At 39.5% G+C, this 13537-nt stretch overlaps 1 protein-coding gene across 2 annotated transcripts in view; it reads left to right on the forward strand.

Moving 5' to 3' along the window:
• Positions 1-9383: 9383 nt before the first annotated feature.
• RFX3 (regulatory factor X3) overlaps positions 9384-13537 on the forward strand; it is a 277450-nt gene continuing 273296 nt past the window's right edge. Inside the window, exon 1 of one of the 2 annotated variants that reach the window (XM_081103228.1) lies at positions 9384-9430. Coding sequence is in view for 1 of the 2 variants with exons in the window: in XM_081103229.1 (XP_080959355.1) it covers positions 10694-10715 (22 nt within the window). In the remaining variant the exon portion in view is untranslated. Of the gene's footprint in view, positions 9431-10507; positions 10716-13537 lie in introns of those variants that run through there. The other variant, XM_081103229.1, reaches the window with a different exon arrangement.

Raw genomic sequence — 13537 nt, forward strand, 5'->3', positions numbered from 1 at the left:
TAAGAAGATTTCTTAGAAGTGGTCCCATGACCACTTCTGACTATATCCCATTGACCAGAGTGCTTAGTCAGAAGTCTCCATCTAGTTTCAATGGAGGTCAGAAAAGGGTGTCTGAAAGGTCATTTTGTGGAAAAGGTACAGCAAAAACAGGAGGTATTTTCTTATCATAGAGGAAGGGGAGAAGATAGCTAGTAATCAGTGCAGGAGAACTCCATAAATGATAGCTATTATTGTTACTTTGTTATCTAGATGGCTCTCAGCTCAGTCGCAGACCTGATTGTTCTTCCCAGCTCATGTGAGTTCTTTCGTGCCTTTCCACTTTAATCTGCCACGGAAAAATTTATAAATACAGTTATAAAACTGTGAGCATTTAAAATTTTTCCTTCTACCATTTCTAATGTTCTCCTTAGAGTAAGTATAATACTATCCTTATATTTATACTATACTCATTACCTTGAGATATTATTTTCTAATTTATTTCTTTTTTCCCTAACTAGTCTGTTAGTGGACTGACTTGTTTGTGAACTGAATCATGTTCCCTTTCACCAAATTCAAATGTTGAAGTCCTAATTGCCAGTACCTCAGAAGGTGACTATAATTGGAGATAAGCTCTTTAAAATATGTAACTTAGCTAAAATCATTAGGGTGAGTCCTAATCCAGTGTGACAGGTGTCTTTATGAAAGGACAAGATTAGAACATAAACACATAGATTTAGAAGAAACACCTTTTGACATAGGGAGATGGCCATCTATAAGTCAAGGAGAGAGGCCTCTGAAACAAATTCTAACAGCACCTTGATCTTGAACTTCTAGCCTCCAGAATTTTGAGAAAATAAGTTTCTGTTGTGTAAGCCCCCAGTCTGTAGTGCTTTGTTATGGCAGCCCTAGCAAAGCAGTACATAGTTTGTCATCTTATGTGATGTCATCCAAGTCCCAAAAAGAAATGGATGACACACTAGAAGAAAGGCACTTTGAGGAGTTAAAGTACAAAGGGCCTGCTTATAAGATGAGGGGGTAGGGGAACCAAAAAGGATGATGCATTAACCTAGGGAACAGTGCAGATGCTACTGCTGCTAAACCCAAAGGTAAGAGGGGAAGGAGGTTTTATCAGCATCTTTAGTGAAGGAATACAGGTATCTTGAAGCAACTCTGCATGATAAATACCCTGACCTCACTCTCCTCTCTCCCTACCTCCAGTCTCCTACCACTGCTGCCCAGATGGAAACCACCTGGCTACCATAAAGCATGGGAATGCAGTGATGTGAGGATGAAGAAGAGTAGAGAGTGAGTGAATATGAAGAAACAAATAGAAGATATCTAGCACAGAAAGAAATTATGACATTTAGTTCTTTTGTACCTATCTTCCTCTCCCTTGTTCACTACTTTAGACATCCCACCCCCCATGTGCCCATAACTACTATAGCATGTACAGCAGGTCCTCAACAAATAGCTGAGAATTGAGTATTTTTCATGCTTAGTAATTTTCAAGTACTGTCAATATTTCCTTTCCACTAGTTTTTAGACTATGTCTTCTCAGATCACAGCCTTAGTCCAAGTCTTAGGTATAGTTTGCCTCAAGGACTACTACTTCCTTCCTGGTTTCTTGTTGGTTCATTCTCCACAAATGAAAAAAAAAAAAAAAAAAAAAAAAAAAAAAAAGCAAAGCATATCAACTCATGAAACCACAATACTTTTAAAAAGACCATAATAACCATCTCAGTTGATTGGACTTTCTGATAACATTTCTCCTCTCACCTTAATGTTGCCTCTTTGTGGTTGACATCAGATTAAGATTGTGGAAATTTAAGTAAGGCTCCTGTCAACTTCCTTTTCAAACGTGTTATAACTTTCAGCCTACCTTGCCTGTTTCTGAGAGGTGAGCCTTTCATCTTTTGATGCCTATAATAAACTTAGGATAGTTCTTTTCCAAATATGGTTGCCAAATTATAGGAATGTGGCTTTTTCAAAAGATGCAAATAAGTTGTGATGTTTCGATTATACAACTAAATTTTTTTTCCCTTTTATTATTTTTTTTAATTTTTTTATTTATTGCTTAAAGTATTACAAAGGGTATTACATATGTATGTGTCCATTTTATCCCCCCGCCCTAGACAGTCTACAACTAACAAAAATATAAAAATTACTCCTACTTATATAGGATACTTAGTCTACACTCAGCAGTGAGAATACCTACTCAAATAAAGCTCCATTTTATTTTTATTAAATTTTTATTTAAATATGTTTTTATTGACTTTTTAGAGAGAAGAGGGAGGGAGAGAGAAACATCAATCAGCTGCCTCCTGCACACCCCCTACTGGGGATTGAGCCTGCAACCCAGGCATGTGCCCTGATCAGGAATTGAACTGGCAACCTCTGAGTGCATTGGATGATGCTCAACCAACTAAGCCACACCACCAGCGCAATAAAGCTCCATTTCAGATCTGATTATTTATGCATCAATCAGTTCTGCCATCTTTGAGCTGGTTCCTTAGAGGCTGATGTATTTTCTGGGTTGTATTCCATTGTTGGGGCATTGAATCAGTACTGACTCGAAAGAAAATGACATGGTTATTTTATAAGATTTTTAATTTTTATCTTTTAAATTTTATTTGAGTAATAATTTAATCTTAAAATTATTCATTTTTTAAAATGGGTAAGTTTAGCCCTATGAAGAATCTGTCAGATACTTTTATATATCTTTAAATTATTCACATTAACAATCCTTGTCTCTCATCAATCTTAAACACAAATTAGTGTTCTTTAAGGTTTAATTCTTCAGGGTGAAGAATGTTATCACATTTAAGAGAAGTCTGTAATTATGTGTCACACACTTGAAGCTACAAGTAGAGTATCCCTCCAAATCCCTCCCATGTAAATCCAGTTGTCTTTAGTAGGTTTAATTTTTACAATGTGTAATTTTATGAGCTAAATAGCGTCACGTTAGTATATTGAGTTCAAGTGCATTTAAGTCACCATCTTAGAAAATAATTTTTCTATTTCTTGATTATTTTGTTATTGTGTTTTTTGTTGTTGTTTTCCAGATCTTTGTGAAACTAGTATCCAGAGTTCACTATAATGGCATCTTAGTGGATTTCTCTGTTTTCTGGTTAACAGCTTCCCTCCTTCACCCACAGAGAAAGGAAAACAAACTAGGAAAAATTGTGTAAATTCAGTTTTCCTATTATATTTCAAAGCCATTGTATTCATCAAGCAGGATTTATATGTTTCTCTAGGTCCTCTAAACATGTTGGGGATCTGAAAAAAACAAACATGAAAAGAAAGCTGCAATCAAAATAAATAATTAGATGTCTACAAAACTTACCATTATCCCATTTATAAATTCTTCGTTATGTTTTTTAGTGTGCTATATAGGTGCATTTTAATATGTTTGATATGATATGGGACTCGAAGTCTCTAAATCCAAGTTCTAATCAGTATTCTCACATTAAGCCAGATCTATGAAAGTCTTAAAAATGACCCTGATCTCTTTTATGAAAGTACTAGGTAAAATTTCAAGCAGTACTTGGAGGCAAGTATTTTAAACGTTCCACTGTACAATCTATATTATTGTGTTTTTTCGTCCCTCAAAATATAAGTTATTAAACAAAACAAAATGGAAAGATAGGTAATTAATAATCCATACACATAAAATCCCTTTTAGAAACAAACAAAAAGGCATTGAAAGGGACAAATTCATGTAATTTGAGTCAGTGATCTTTTCTCTTTATTAGTGGCTGAGATAAGTTGGGAAAAAATATTTAGAAAGGTAAACAAATTCAGTCATATGTTTTAATAGTTGACATAAGTTTTCAAAAACAATTTAAATATAGACTTTATAACGTATTGTGATGGGAGAGGGAGGATGAGACATATGACATTTCTACTAGCAAGCTACTTTTAGCATACTTAAATAGAAATAATGGCCTTACAGGAACTTGGAAGATGTTATCCCCAGATTGTACATTACACAAAAGGGAAAAATAATAGAGGTAAAGGGAGAGGATCAATTTAAGAATTTCTTTGGTAGCTGAAGATTTTGGATTAAATAAAATCACTTTTGATAAATATTTTATAATAATTGAATAAAATACTTTTTAGCATATATTATTGACATTAATTGCTGATTAAGTTATATGAATTAATCTCTACATCAGTACAAGTTTATCTTGTAAAAATCTAGTTGAGGTTCACAAAATTCTTAAATGCTGGTAGAAGTAGCTATTAACTTTATTTATAGTAAGCATTTACTCTACACACAAAAATATCCTAATTTCACAGAAGTATTACATGAGCATATATAGTAAGCATATTGAACCAATTTATGAAAATTAGAACTTTGAAGAATTGAGATCATTCAAATCTCTTAGTTCTTAATTTTTAGATGTTTTCTTCCATCTCCAAAAGCCTTGAGTCTTAATTGTTACCTAGAGAGTTTACATGAATTTCTCAAGCTGATCACAGCACCAAAATCTCCCAAATACTCCTACTGTTACCCCAGAAGAAAGTTATATAATCACCACCATGTTTAAGCTATTGCAATCCCAATAGAAAAATAGGAAAAATTATCTTTAATCTTCCAGAGTTCATTTTAAGCACTCAAAAGCAATTCCTTTGGTTTCTGGGCTTACTCAGGAAAGTGGCAGGACTCATTTCTTTGAGCAGCAAATCAACATTACCTACTATATGGTCATGCTTAACACATGTTTGAAAATTTACCAAGGATAACCTTAGTACCTATTATTTATCCTTTTCTCTGTACTGTTGAATGAAAATATTAAGAAACAGTTAATTAAGGAGGTAATACAATAGTAAATACTACTATTAGTGATTTCTGAAGTTTGAGGGCAGGTATTATTGACATATAAATGCATATATAATGTGCATTATATTCAACTTGATAATTGTAAACACACATATAAATACTAACACAAGATTTAGACCAGCACTTTTTAATAGAACCTCTGCAATAATAGGAATGTTGTATATTTCTACTGTCCAATTTGGTAGCCACTAGACACATGTGGCTACTTAAAATGTGGCTAATGTGAGTGAATATTAAATTTAATTCCAATGAATTTACAATTAGATTTAACAGCCATATGCAGCTAGTGGCTACCAATTTGGACAGTGCAGAACATTTCCATCACTGGTAGTTCCCTCCTATTCCTTTACAGTAAATTCCATGTCATTGGCCCTGCCATCATAGGGGAACAGTAACTAAAGATTAAGTTTTCCTGTGTTTGAACTTTACATAGATGGATTCATACTGTATGTATTTTTTGGTGTGTGCCTGGTTTCTTTTGCTAAATATGGCATTTTTGAGATTCATCCATGACTTTGTATCATTGGTTCCTCTTAACTGCTGGATAGTATTCCATTTGTTTTTCCATCCTCCTACTGATATACATTTTGGTTGTTGCCAATTATTTGGTTTTAATGCTGCAAATATTATATTTAATGTTCTGCATTGAGAGAAAAAACTGTATGTATGTCAAAATATATTTGATCTTGAGAAAAGAAGGTCAACTTATGATTCTATTATCATTTTTCTGTGCTGGGGTAAAAATATAATTCTGGGTTATTCATAAAGATGGACATATCTCGGGACTGCTGAGTAAATAGTTTGTAATACTTAAAGAAAACACATTTAGGGCAAATCTACCGGAAAAGAAACTGCAATGCTTTCAAATCCAAAATATACTTTCGGTGTGGATGTGTAGAGTTGGGGGTGCTCAAGAGAGGCAAATTATGTGTACTTTTGAATTACCTTGGCATCTATCACTCCCTATTATTATTGGTATACATATCCACAGAATTTCAGATCTAGTAAAAGTAATTAATAATCCAATAGTCTAATTCCCCAGTGCTCTGCATATCGTAAGTAGTCAATAAATATTGGTTGAAATAAAACATTTATTTCATATGAGGACTAAGAGTCTAGGTGTCTCTCAATTGAAGAAAACCAGGTAACATAATCAAGTGGAAAATTTTTAAACAGGTGTGATTTCTGCTTTATGAAAGGATTCACCACAAATTCAATGGTAAGCTGCCACAGGCTAATACATTAATTTTCAAAACTCTCATACATACAATTTTCCAGAGGTAAACCTATCACATATCAGTATTTATCTTTTAATATGCAGCTGTTCCTTCAAGAAACATTGAAGTAATTTTTTAGTTCTTGAATATGCAGTATGTATTAACAGGAGGAAGTAACTTAATAGATAATACTGAAAAGGAAATTTACCCTTAAGAATGTACTAAAGCAATTTATAAAGTATATAATCCATACATAAATAATCAGGGCTTTGTATTTTTCAAGTGGTTCAGATACAAATGTGTTACTTGATGTCTCCACCAATCACTCCAAGGGGAAAGCAAAAACAATCCAAGTTCAAAGGACACAACATTTTAAAATTCATATTCATTGACTTGGAGCATTTTACAGACAGCAACTCTACTGGCCCATTTTAGGTACTCAGCAACTATATATTGCATTGACAGTATACTGAATGTAAGATTTTTTTTTTTTTTTTAAATCAGGAACCTTCTCTTATTGAGCCCAGTGTGTGATGTGTAACAGGTACTAAATGTTAGACACTGCTAGGTTTTTTTCTGTGACTTAACAAATCTCTGAAATATATGTTCAATATATGTAAAGATGCAACTATACAGCTTTAAAATGGTCAGAAAGGAGATTCTATCAGAACTGACTTTAGGCAAAAGGATTTCTAGGTTCTTTCATAACCAGTTATAGCACAAAACAGTATGTGCATATATAATCTAGCATGTTCCTCAATCTATAGCTTGAATTGGCAGGTTGGTTATTTAATTCAGTATGGTGATAATATGAAAGTTTCATATTATAGTAACCTTACTCTAGTTAGAAGTAATATAATCAATTCTCCTAAAACTAGGGAAAATATTCTAAATCCTAACTCTTAAAGAATCACTTTAGGAAATTTACCTATTCCTAACTCAAGAATAAGCCAAATCAGGAAGTAGGTTTAAAAAAAAAGTCTCTAAGCTGCTTAAAACTGATGTTACAATGTCCTTGCACAAAAGTCACACACTTTTTGTAAAGGAGATTTCCTCAAAGTACCTATTTATACTCTTGAGACAGTTTTGCATAAGCTTCATTATGTGGTTTTCTTGCCTGCAGATTAAAAGCAGTAAATTAAAAGGGTGGAGAGGATAATAGAACTATGTTCACTGACAGCAGCAGTAAGAAGCAACAGCTGACAGTGAGGGAAGGGACAGGCAAACTACAACAGACAATAGAACTAAAAAAGCAGAGCTATTCAGAGCCCTGTAGTGTGAGCAAACAGCTCCACACACCACTCCGGGAACAGAGGACTCTATCTGTACATGTAACAAAGTGAATATTCATAACGACTACCAGTGCTCATACAGCTGGGATGCATGCCTTATTTCCCATGTGTATGTCGAAATTATTCAAAAGATGACGAGTTTAACTGCTGCTGGTCACCACAGTGTCATTTGTCTCGGACTAAGAGGACCCCACTCCCCTGGTGGGTCATGTAACCTGTAAGCTTTGGCTTTGTGCTCACCTCTGCTCACTACTACCTTGCATTACATTATTCTAAGGACCTCTGTGCTTCATTATGAACTTACCAAAGGCAACAACACAACTTCCTTAAATTGTATAAATAGTTGGTTCCAAAATACCCCTAATATTCCGTGACACGGAGCTGTAAATTAGAACCACTGACTTTTAAGACTTTGTGCCTGTTGTCCCTAAAATATTGTATACCTCATAGTGATGCTGTGAGGATTAAATGAGATAATGTATGTAAGACACTAAGCACACTGTCTGGGGCAGTGTAAGACCTCAGTAACAGTCGCTGTGATTTTAATACAGTGAGTTTATGTCGGCCCAAATCCCTATTTGACAGGTGCAAAGAAATTAAGCCTCCAGAGTAAAACCGACGCCCTCGGGCGCGCCTTCCGACGGTATTGTGTGGGATAAGCCGCTTAGCGCTCGTGCTGGAGGTCGGGGTGCCCGCGGGCCCGGGCGGCGCCGCAGGGTCCCGTGCGCGGAGGACGCGCGGCGCCGGCACCGGGAGGTGTCGAGGCAGCTCCTGGTGCGGTAACAGCATCAGTTCAGCCACTGGCCATGGAATCGGGTGGAGCTCAAATCCCCGTTGGGCCCACTTTAAAAAGGGACAGGCACTTTAGTGAGGGGCGGGAGATAACGGGAACTAGCTGCTACCTGGGTGCCAGCTCGGACAGGTGTAGGGCACCCGCCCTCAGGGCCTCTGGCGGAGTGGCTGCCGCGCCTTCCCACAGCTTCCAGGGCGGGCAGTCTGCTCCGCACAAGCCCGTACTCCCCGCCCCGTGGGCAGGGGGTGATCCGCTCCGGAGCGACGGCCCCGCGACCTCCCCGCCGCGCGCCCCGCACAGCCCGCATCGCGGCCCTAAGATGGCGCCGGGGTGCGCGCGCTCGCCTCACCGCACGCGAGGCTCGGAGCCGTGGCCTCGGGAGGCGGGAGCGGCCGGGGCGCGGAGAGGAGGGCGAAGGCGGCTCGGGCCCTCCAGTGCGGCGCCGGCCCGGGGCCCTGCGGCGCCCAGACGTGCCATTCACCAGGCGGTGGGTGCCACTAGGAACACGCCGACGGCTCCGAAACGAAGGGAAAAAAAGGGTGGGGGGGGGGGGTTGAGGATGTGTGTGTGTGGGGGGGAGAGAAATAGCGGCGGCACATCCGGGACCTCCGCCCCCTCCACCCCGGAAATGACGTTTCAGGCGGCTGGGTTGGGGGTCGTGGAGGCGGCCGCTCTTCAAGATGGGTTCTCCCCCCAGCGTTGCTGGTCTTCCCAGAAAGTGTCTGGCGTGGCCTTCAGCACCCCTTCCCTCGGGGCACCCCTGGGCCTCGCGACTTTGGGGCTTCTTTGCACGAAGCTGGCTGCTGGGCCGGCGCCTTGCGTTTCACAAACGTGCCCCCAGCTCCACGCCCCCGAGCTCCCAGGGCAGCCTCGCCGCGCGTGGTAGCGCGCCCACGGGGGGACTCGGGGGACTCCAGCCCCGGCGCGCCTGCGGGCTTCCATCCCGCGTCCGTCCCGCCACAGAACCCTCGCCCCGTGCCCCCGGCCGGGACGCGGCGCTGTCATTCACGGCGCTGGGCCCGCCCCTTCCGGCGAGTCGCCGGCCCGCCTCCTCCCCTTTCCCCTCCCCTACCCCTCCCCGTGCGAGTGTCTCCCTCTCCCTTTCGCTCTCTCCCTCTCTCTCTCTTTTGTGAGTTATAGCAACCGTTGCCTTGTGAATCAAGCGCCATAGTCACCGTAGTCCTGGCGACTGTTACCCATCAACAACAACTACTCCTCTCCTCCTCCTCCTCCTCTTCCTCCTCCTCCTCCCCACCACCACCATCTCCATCACCCACCAACAACACCACAATAATCCACAGCCAAGGTGAATATTCTTCGGTCTCTACATGTGTGTGGGAGCGTGTGGATGCGTGTGACCGCGGCTGTCCGTGCGTGTGTGTGTCCGTGTGCGCGAGCCGGCCGTGGCCGTGCGGGGTCTCACTCCTGACACCGGGGGCCGTGCTGCGGCGGCGCCGCCGAGGGGCTCGGTCCCCCGGGCTTGTTTACAATGGACCGTGCGCGCCGCGGCGGGGTCGGGGGTGTGGGCTCCGCGCCGCCCGCCGGCCCGCCGGTCCTCCCGCCCGCCCGCCCGGCCCTCGGCGGCCGCGCTCCGGGGATGGAGCGGGAGCTCGGGGGGCCGCCCGCCGAGCGGGAGGGGGAGCCGCAGTTCGGCGTTGCGGATGGTGGAGCGCTGCCCGAGGTCTGGTCTGCGGAGGAGAGTCAGGTGAAGAGAGAAGGGCTTTTCTTTTCTCTTCAATTTTCTTTTTCAAAGCTGCTTGTTTCCTGCTTCTTTCAAAACCGAAGTGGACAGCAATGTGCCGGGGGGACCCCCGCGCGAGTGTTTCGTTGTTGTTGTTCACTTGTGGGGCCTTGTGAAGGTTTTTGTTATTTTTATCCTCGTACAACGGTGAACTTTTCCTGCCGCCCGTGCCCTTCGTTTTAGCCCCTCTGCTCCTGGTGCTCAATGGGCTGTCCTTCTCTGACCATCATCAACTGCACGGCGTTCTTTTTTCTTTTCTTTTTCTTTTCAAACTGTGTTTTCTTTGTGCTGCAAACAGTCTTAATATCCATTCAGCACTCTGCCCTCCCCCGCCTCCTTTCCCCCCACACCCCTTGCACACAGTGAAACCTGGAGCCTCTTCGCTGGACTTTGCAGCCCCGGGAAAGAAATTTTTAAAAGTCTCTCTCCCCTCCCCTCCCTTCTCCCTTTCTTGGAGTGTGTGTGTGTGTGTGTGTGTGTGTGTGTGTGTGTGATTTAAACCGGATGCAGGGCGTCCGTGGTACTTGGGTGAGTAGTTACTGACAGTGCTTTATCCTGCGGGTGGGGATGGGAGGGGGAGCAGGGAGGCTCCATTGCACTTTGACGAGCCTCCTCCTCCCCGTGGAGTGGCCAGTGTTCATTGTGGTTACAAGACTGTGTGTCGGATAAACAGGGAAAGGACATGAGGAAGCTGTGTGAGAACTCGGGTTGCAGTGTTACTTGTGACAGTGAAGGCACTTTAAAGAGGCTTTTTCCCTCCCTCTTCATCTTCTCTGTTCCTGTTGCTTTGAGAGTTGAAATTGAAGTCAAGTTGTTCATAAAGAATGTATGAAGCTTCTCAACTTGAAACGTGTGTATATTTCACTTTCTTTATGGTTGTGGAGATCTAGGCATGTGTGCACTACTCAACATAGTCTTTATTTTGGCTTTCTTTGGACAGTGACTTGTGTCTGGTGAGGGGAGAGAACTTTCTCCTTTTTAAGTCTCTAAAAATATCTATTTTCCTGTGTAGATTTGAATACTTATCAGTCCTCAAATAGTAGGGCTCTTGGTTGGAGGTAACTGTTTTCCAGATCCTGTAAATTTGTTCATTTTTCAGCCTAACGTTTAATGAACAGATTATCAGTAAAAAGTTTTGATAATGAATGTGTGCTAAAGCATTTATAATATTACATTTGCACATATTGAAGTTTACAATCTGGAATTTTAAAATGTTTATTTAAATAGTCTTCTTCCTAACAGTAAACATATATTGATTTACCTGACAGAGCAGCCTGTGAATAATGTGACAGTTTTAATTATTCTTGAGATTTTCAATGAGCAGGTTGGGTAATTGTAATGCTGTTAAGAATAATACTTTGTAAAATAAGAGTTTTGTTTTGTTTTTAAAGAAAAACTTTCCCCCTGTCAATTCATTTCCATGTGATTGCTATTTTAAATGAAGATGATACTTTGTTCTGAAGTCTTTCTCAGAGCACTCAAATTCCTTCATATTTACTCACCCTCTCCCCCAGTCTAGATTCCATGCAAGTCTCTAATACTAACTTGTATTTTTTTTTTCTGTTCAGATGAGTGTCAAATGCCTGAACACTTTTGGATGGTGAAGCTCCTGGTTCCCATAAATTCTCTGAAGTTAATAGGAGTTTTGCTGTCTAGAGACAGCTTAGACCTTATGCTATTTACATAATAGGTTTTCAGCTGAGTAGCTTATATGTTATAATGTTATGGTTTAATATTTTTACTTGCAGTGTCCAAGGACTTTTTTTTGAGGCATTTTACTTCTTATAATTATCTCAGATTCAGTAATTCAGACTTCCACTCATCAGTTGATTTGAGAGCAGGGCTTAACTGGAATCCTATCATCTATTTTTGAAAACACATATGTGATACAAAAGTTGCTTTTAGAGATTCTTTGGGCTCAATCATGTCAACATTATTCATATGGATTGAGAACATAATAACCAGAAATACTATCAAGTGATGCATTTTTAAGTTTAACCCAAGGGTAAATACTTAGCACTTTGTTTATTCTTTCTGTGATATTTTTCCTCGGAGAGGACTGTTCTGTGTATTGGTATTCTTCTGTGTTCTCAGTTTTTAGAGTAATAGAGATCTCTGAAACTGAGTGACCACACTTTTACACTAAAAGTATTAAATAGAAGTCATTTCTAGCTTATTTTAGTAGCTGAATATCTGTGATTCATTATATGTCATAATACCTAGTTTAATCTTTTTAGGTTGTTTTGCCAATGGGTTGCCTTAAACTGTATAGAGATATTTTTGTAGTACATTTACATGTACTAGTATAATATAGTAAACTAAAGCACATTACTGAAATTCATCATTCCATAATTTTTTCATTATATGGGATAGTTATGCCTAATTAAAAAAACAATATTTCTCTAGTATTCAAGTCTTCTTATATTCTATGTAGATACTCAAAAGTTTTATAGTTTATAAGTTTCATATATGTTAACCCTAAAGAAAAAATATTTTTTATCCTAAAGTTAATGTGGTATTTTTTTTATCATTAAGAATTAAAATGAATGAATCATAAATCAAGATGGATATAATGTACTATTTCAATGACATGTGTGTGTTACTTTTTGGTAACGTTTTCTTATTCTTGAGAAAGTTGATTTTGTGTGTGCTTTCCTCTAATTTGAAAAACCAGTAAGTAGGTGGAATATGATTTTGTTTTTCAGAATTTATGAGGAGTGTGTATATGTGTGTATATAGCATCAGATGTATGGGAAGAAGTAAAAAAAACCCCAAACTTTTCTTAACAGCCTAATAGGAATGTTACTTTGTTCTTGGTAGTATAGTGAGACTTTGTTATAAAAAATGAGAATACCAAGTAAACCTTTAAATTATGAAGACTCTGTTGTTGTTTTTTTGTTTTTGTTTTTATGTTGAACATTAGCCTAAAAATCTACTTTCAGTTACTTTAAAAATAATTTCCCCAATGTAACCATTTGCCTTCAGCTCTTTGGTATAAATTTCCACTGGCCATCAAAAGCCAGATTTAAATTCCTTTCTGTTCACAGGTGCATAGTGTTTCCATATTTTGGAAGTCCCAGATTAAGTGGATTTGACTAATTCTAGCTTGTTAGGGACAGATGGCTGTGTTAAACAGGTGTCACTTTCATTTCTAGTGCATTGTGTTGAGACTTCCAGTGGTTCACAAAAGAATTGTCTAAAGCAGGTGGCATCCTTTGCTTTTGTCCTTAGTAAAATATACTTTTGGAGTTATTTTCCTAGGAAACGTTTTTTTGTGTTTTGTTTTTTTTTAAAGTAAAAGTTTTGAACTATTCAAATTCAGGTTTATAATTTAACACCTTTTATTTCTGAATATTACTCTGTTTTCAGTCTGTGTAAGTTGCAGATCCTTTCACAAAACACTTAAAAATGGTTATATTGTAATGGAAAATTCCCTTTAAATCCAGAAAAAAGTACTCAGGAGCACTTTATACAATAAGTCAAATTTATCTGAAGCAAGAGGCTAAGGCAGATTTGAATAAAGTAAAATTTGGTTAACATAAGTTAACTTTTGCCATCCCATCCATAAAGAATTTTTTTGATAGCATTATTTTAATTTGAATGGTAAATGTTGGAAACCAGTGTGGTTTTTGTTGCTGCATTATTTTAAAACTAAAACATTTTCCTCACTTA

This window comes from Myotis nattereri (genome assembly GCF_964212035.1).
Source record: "Myotis nattereri genome assembly, chromosome: 12".
Lineage (NCBI taxonomy): Eukaryota > Metazoa > Chordata > Mammalia > Chiroptera > Vespertilionidae > Myotis > Myotis nattereri.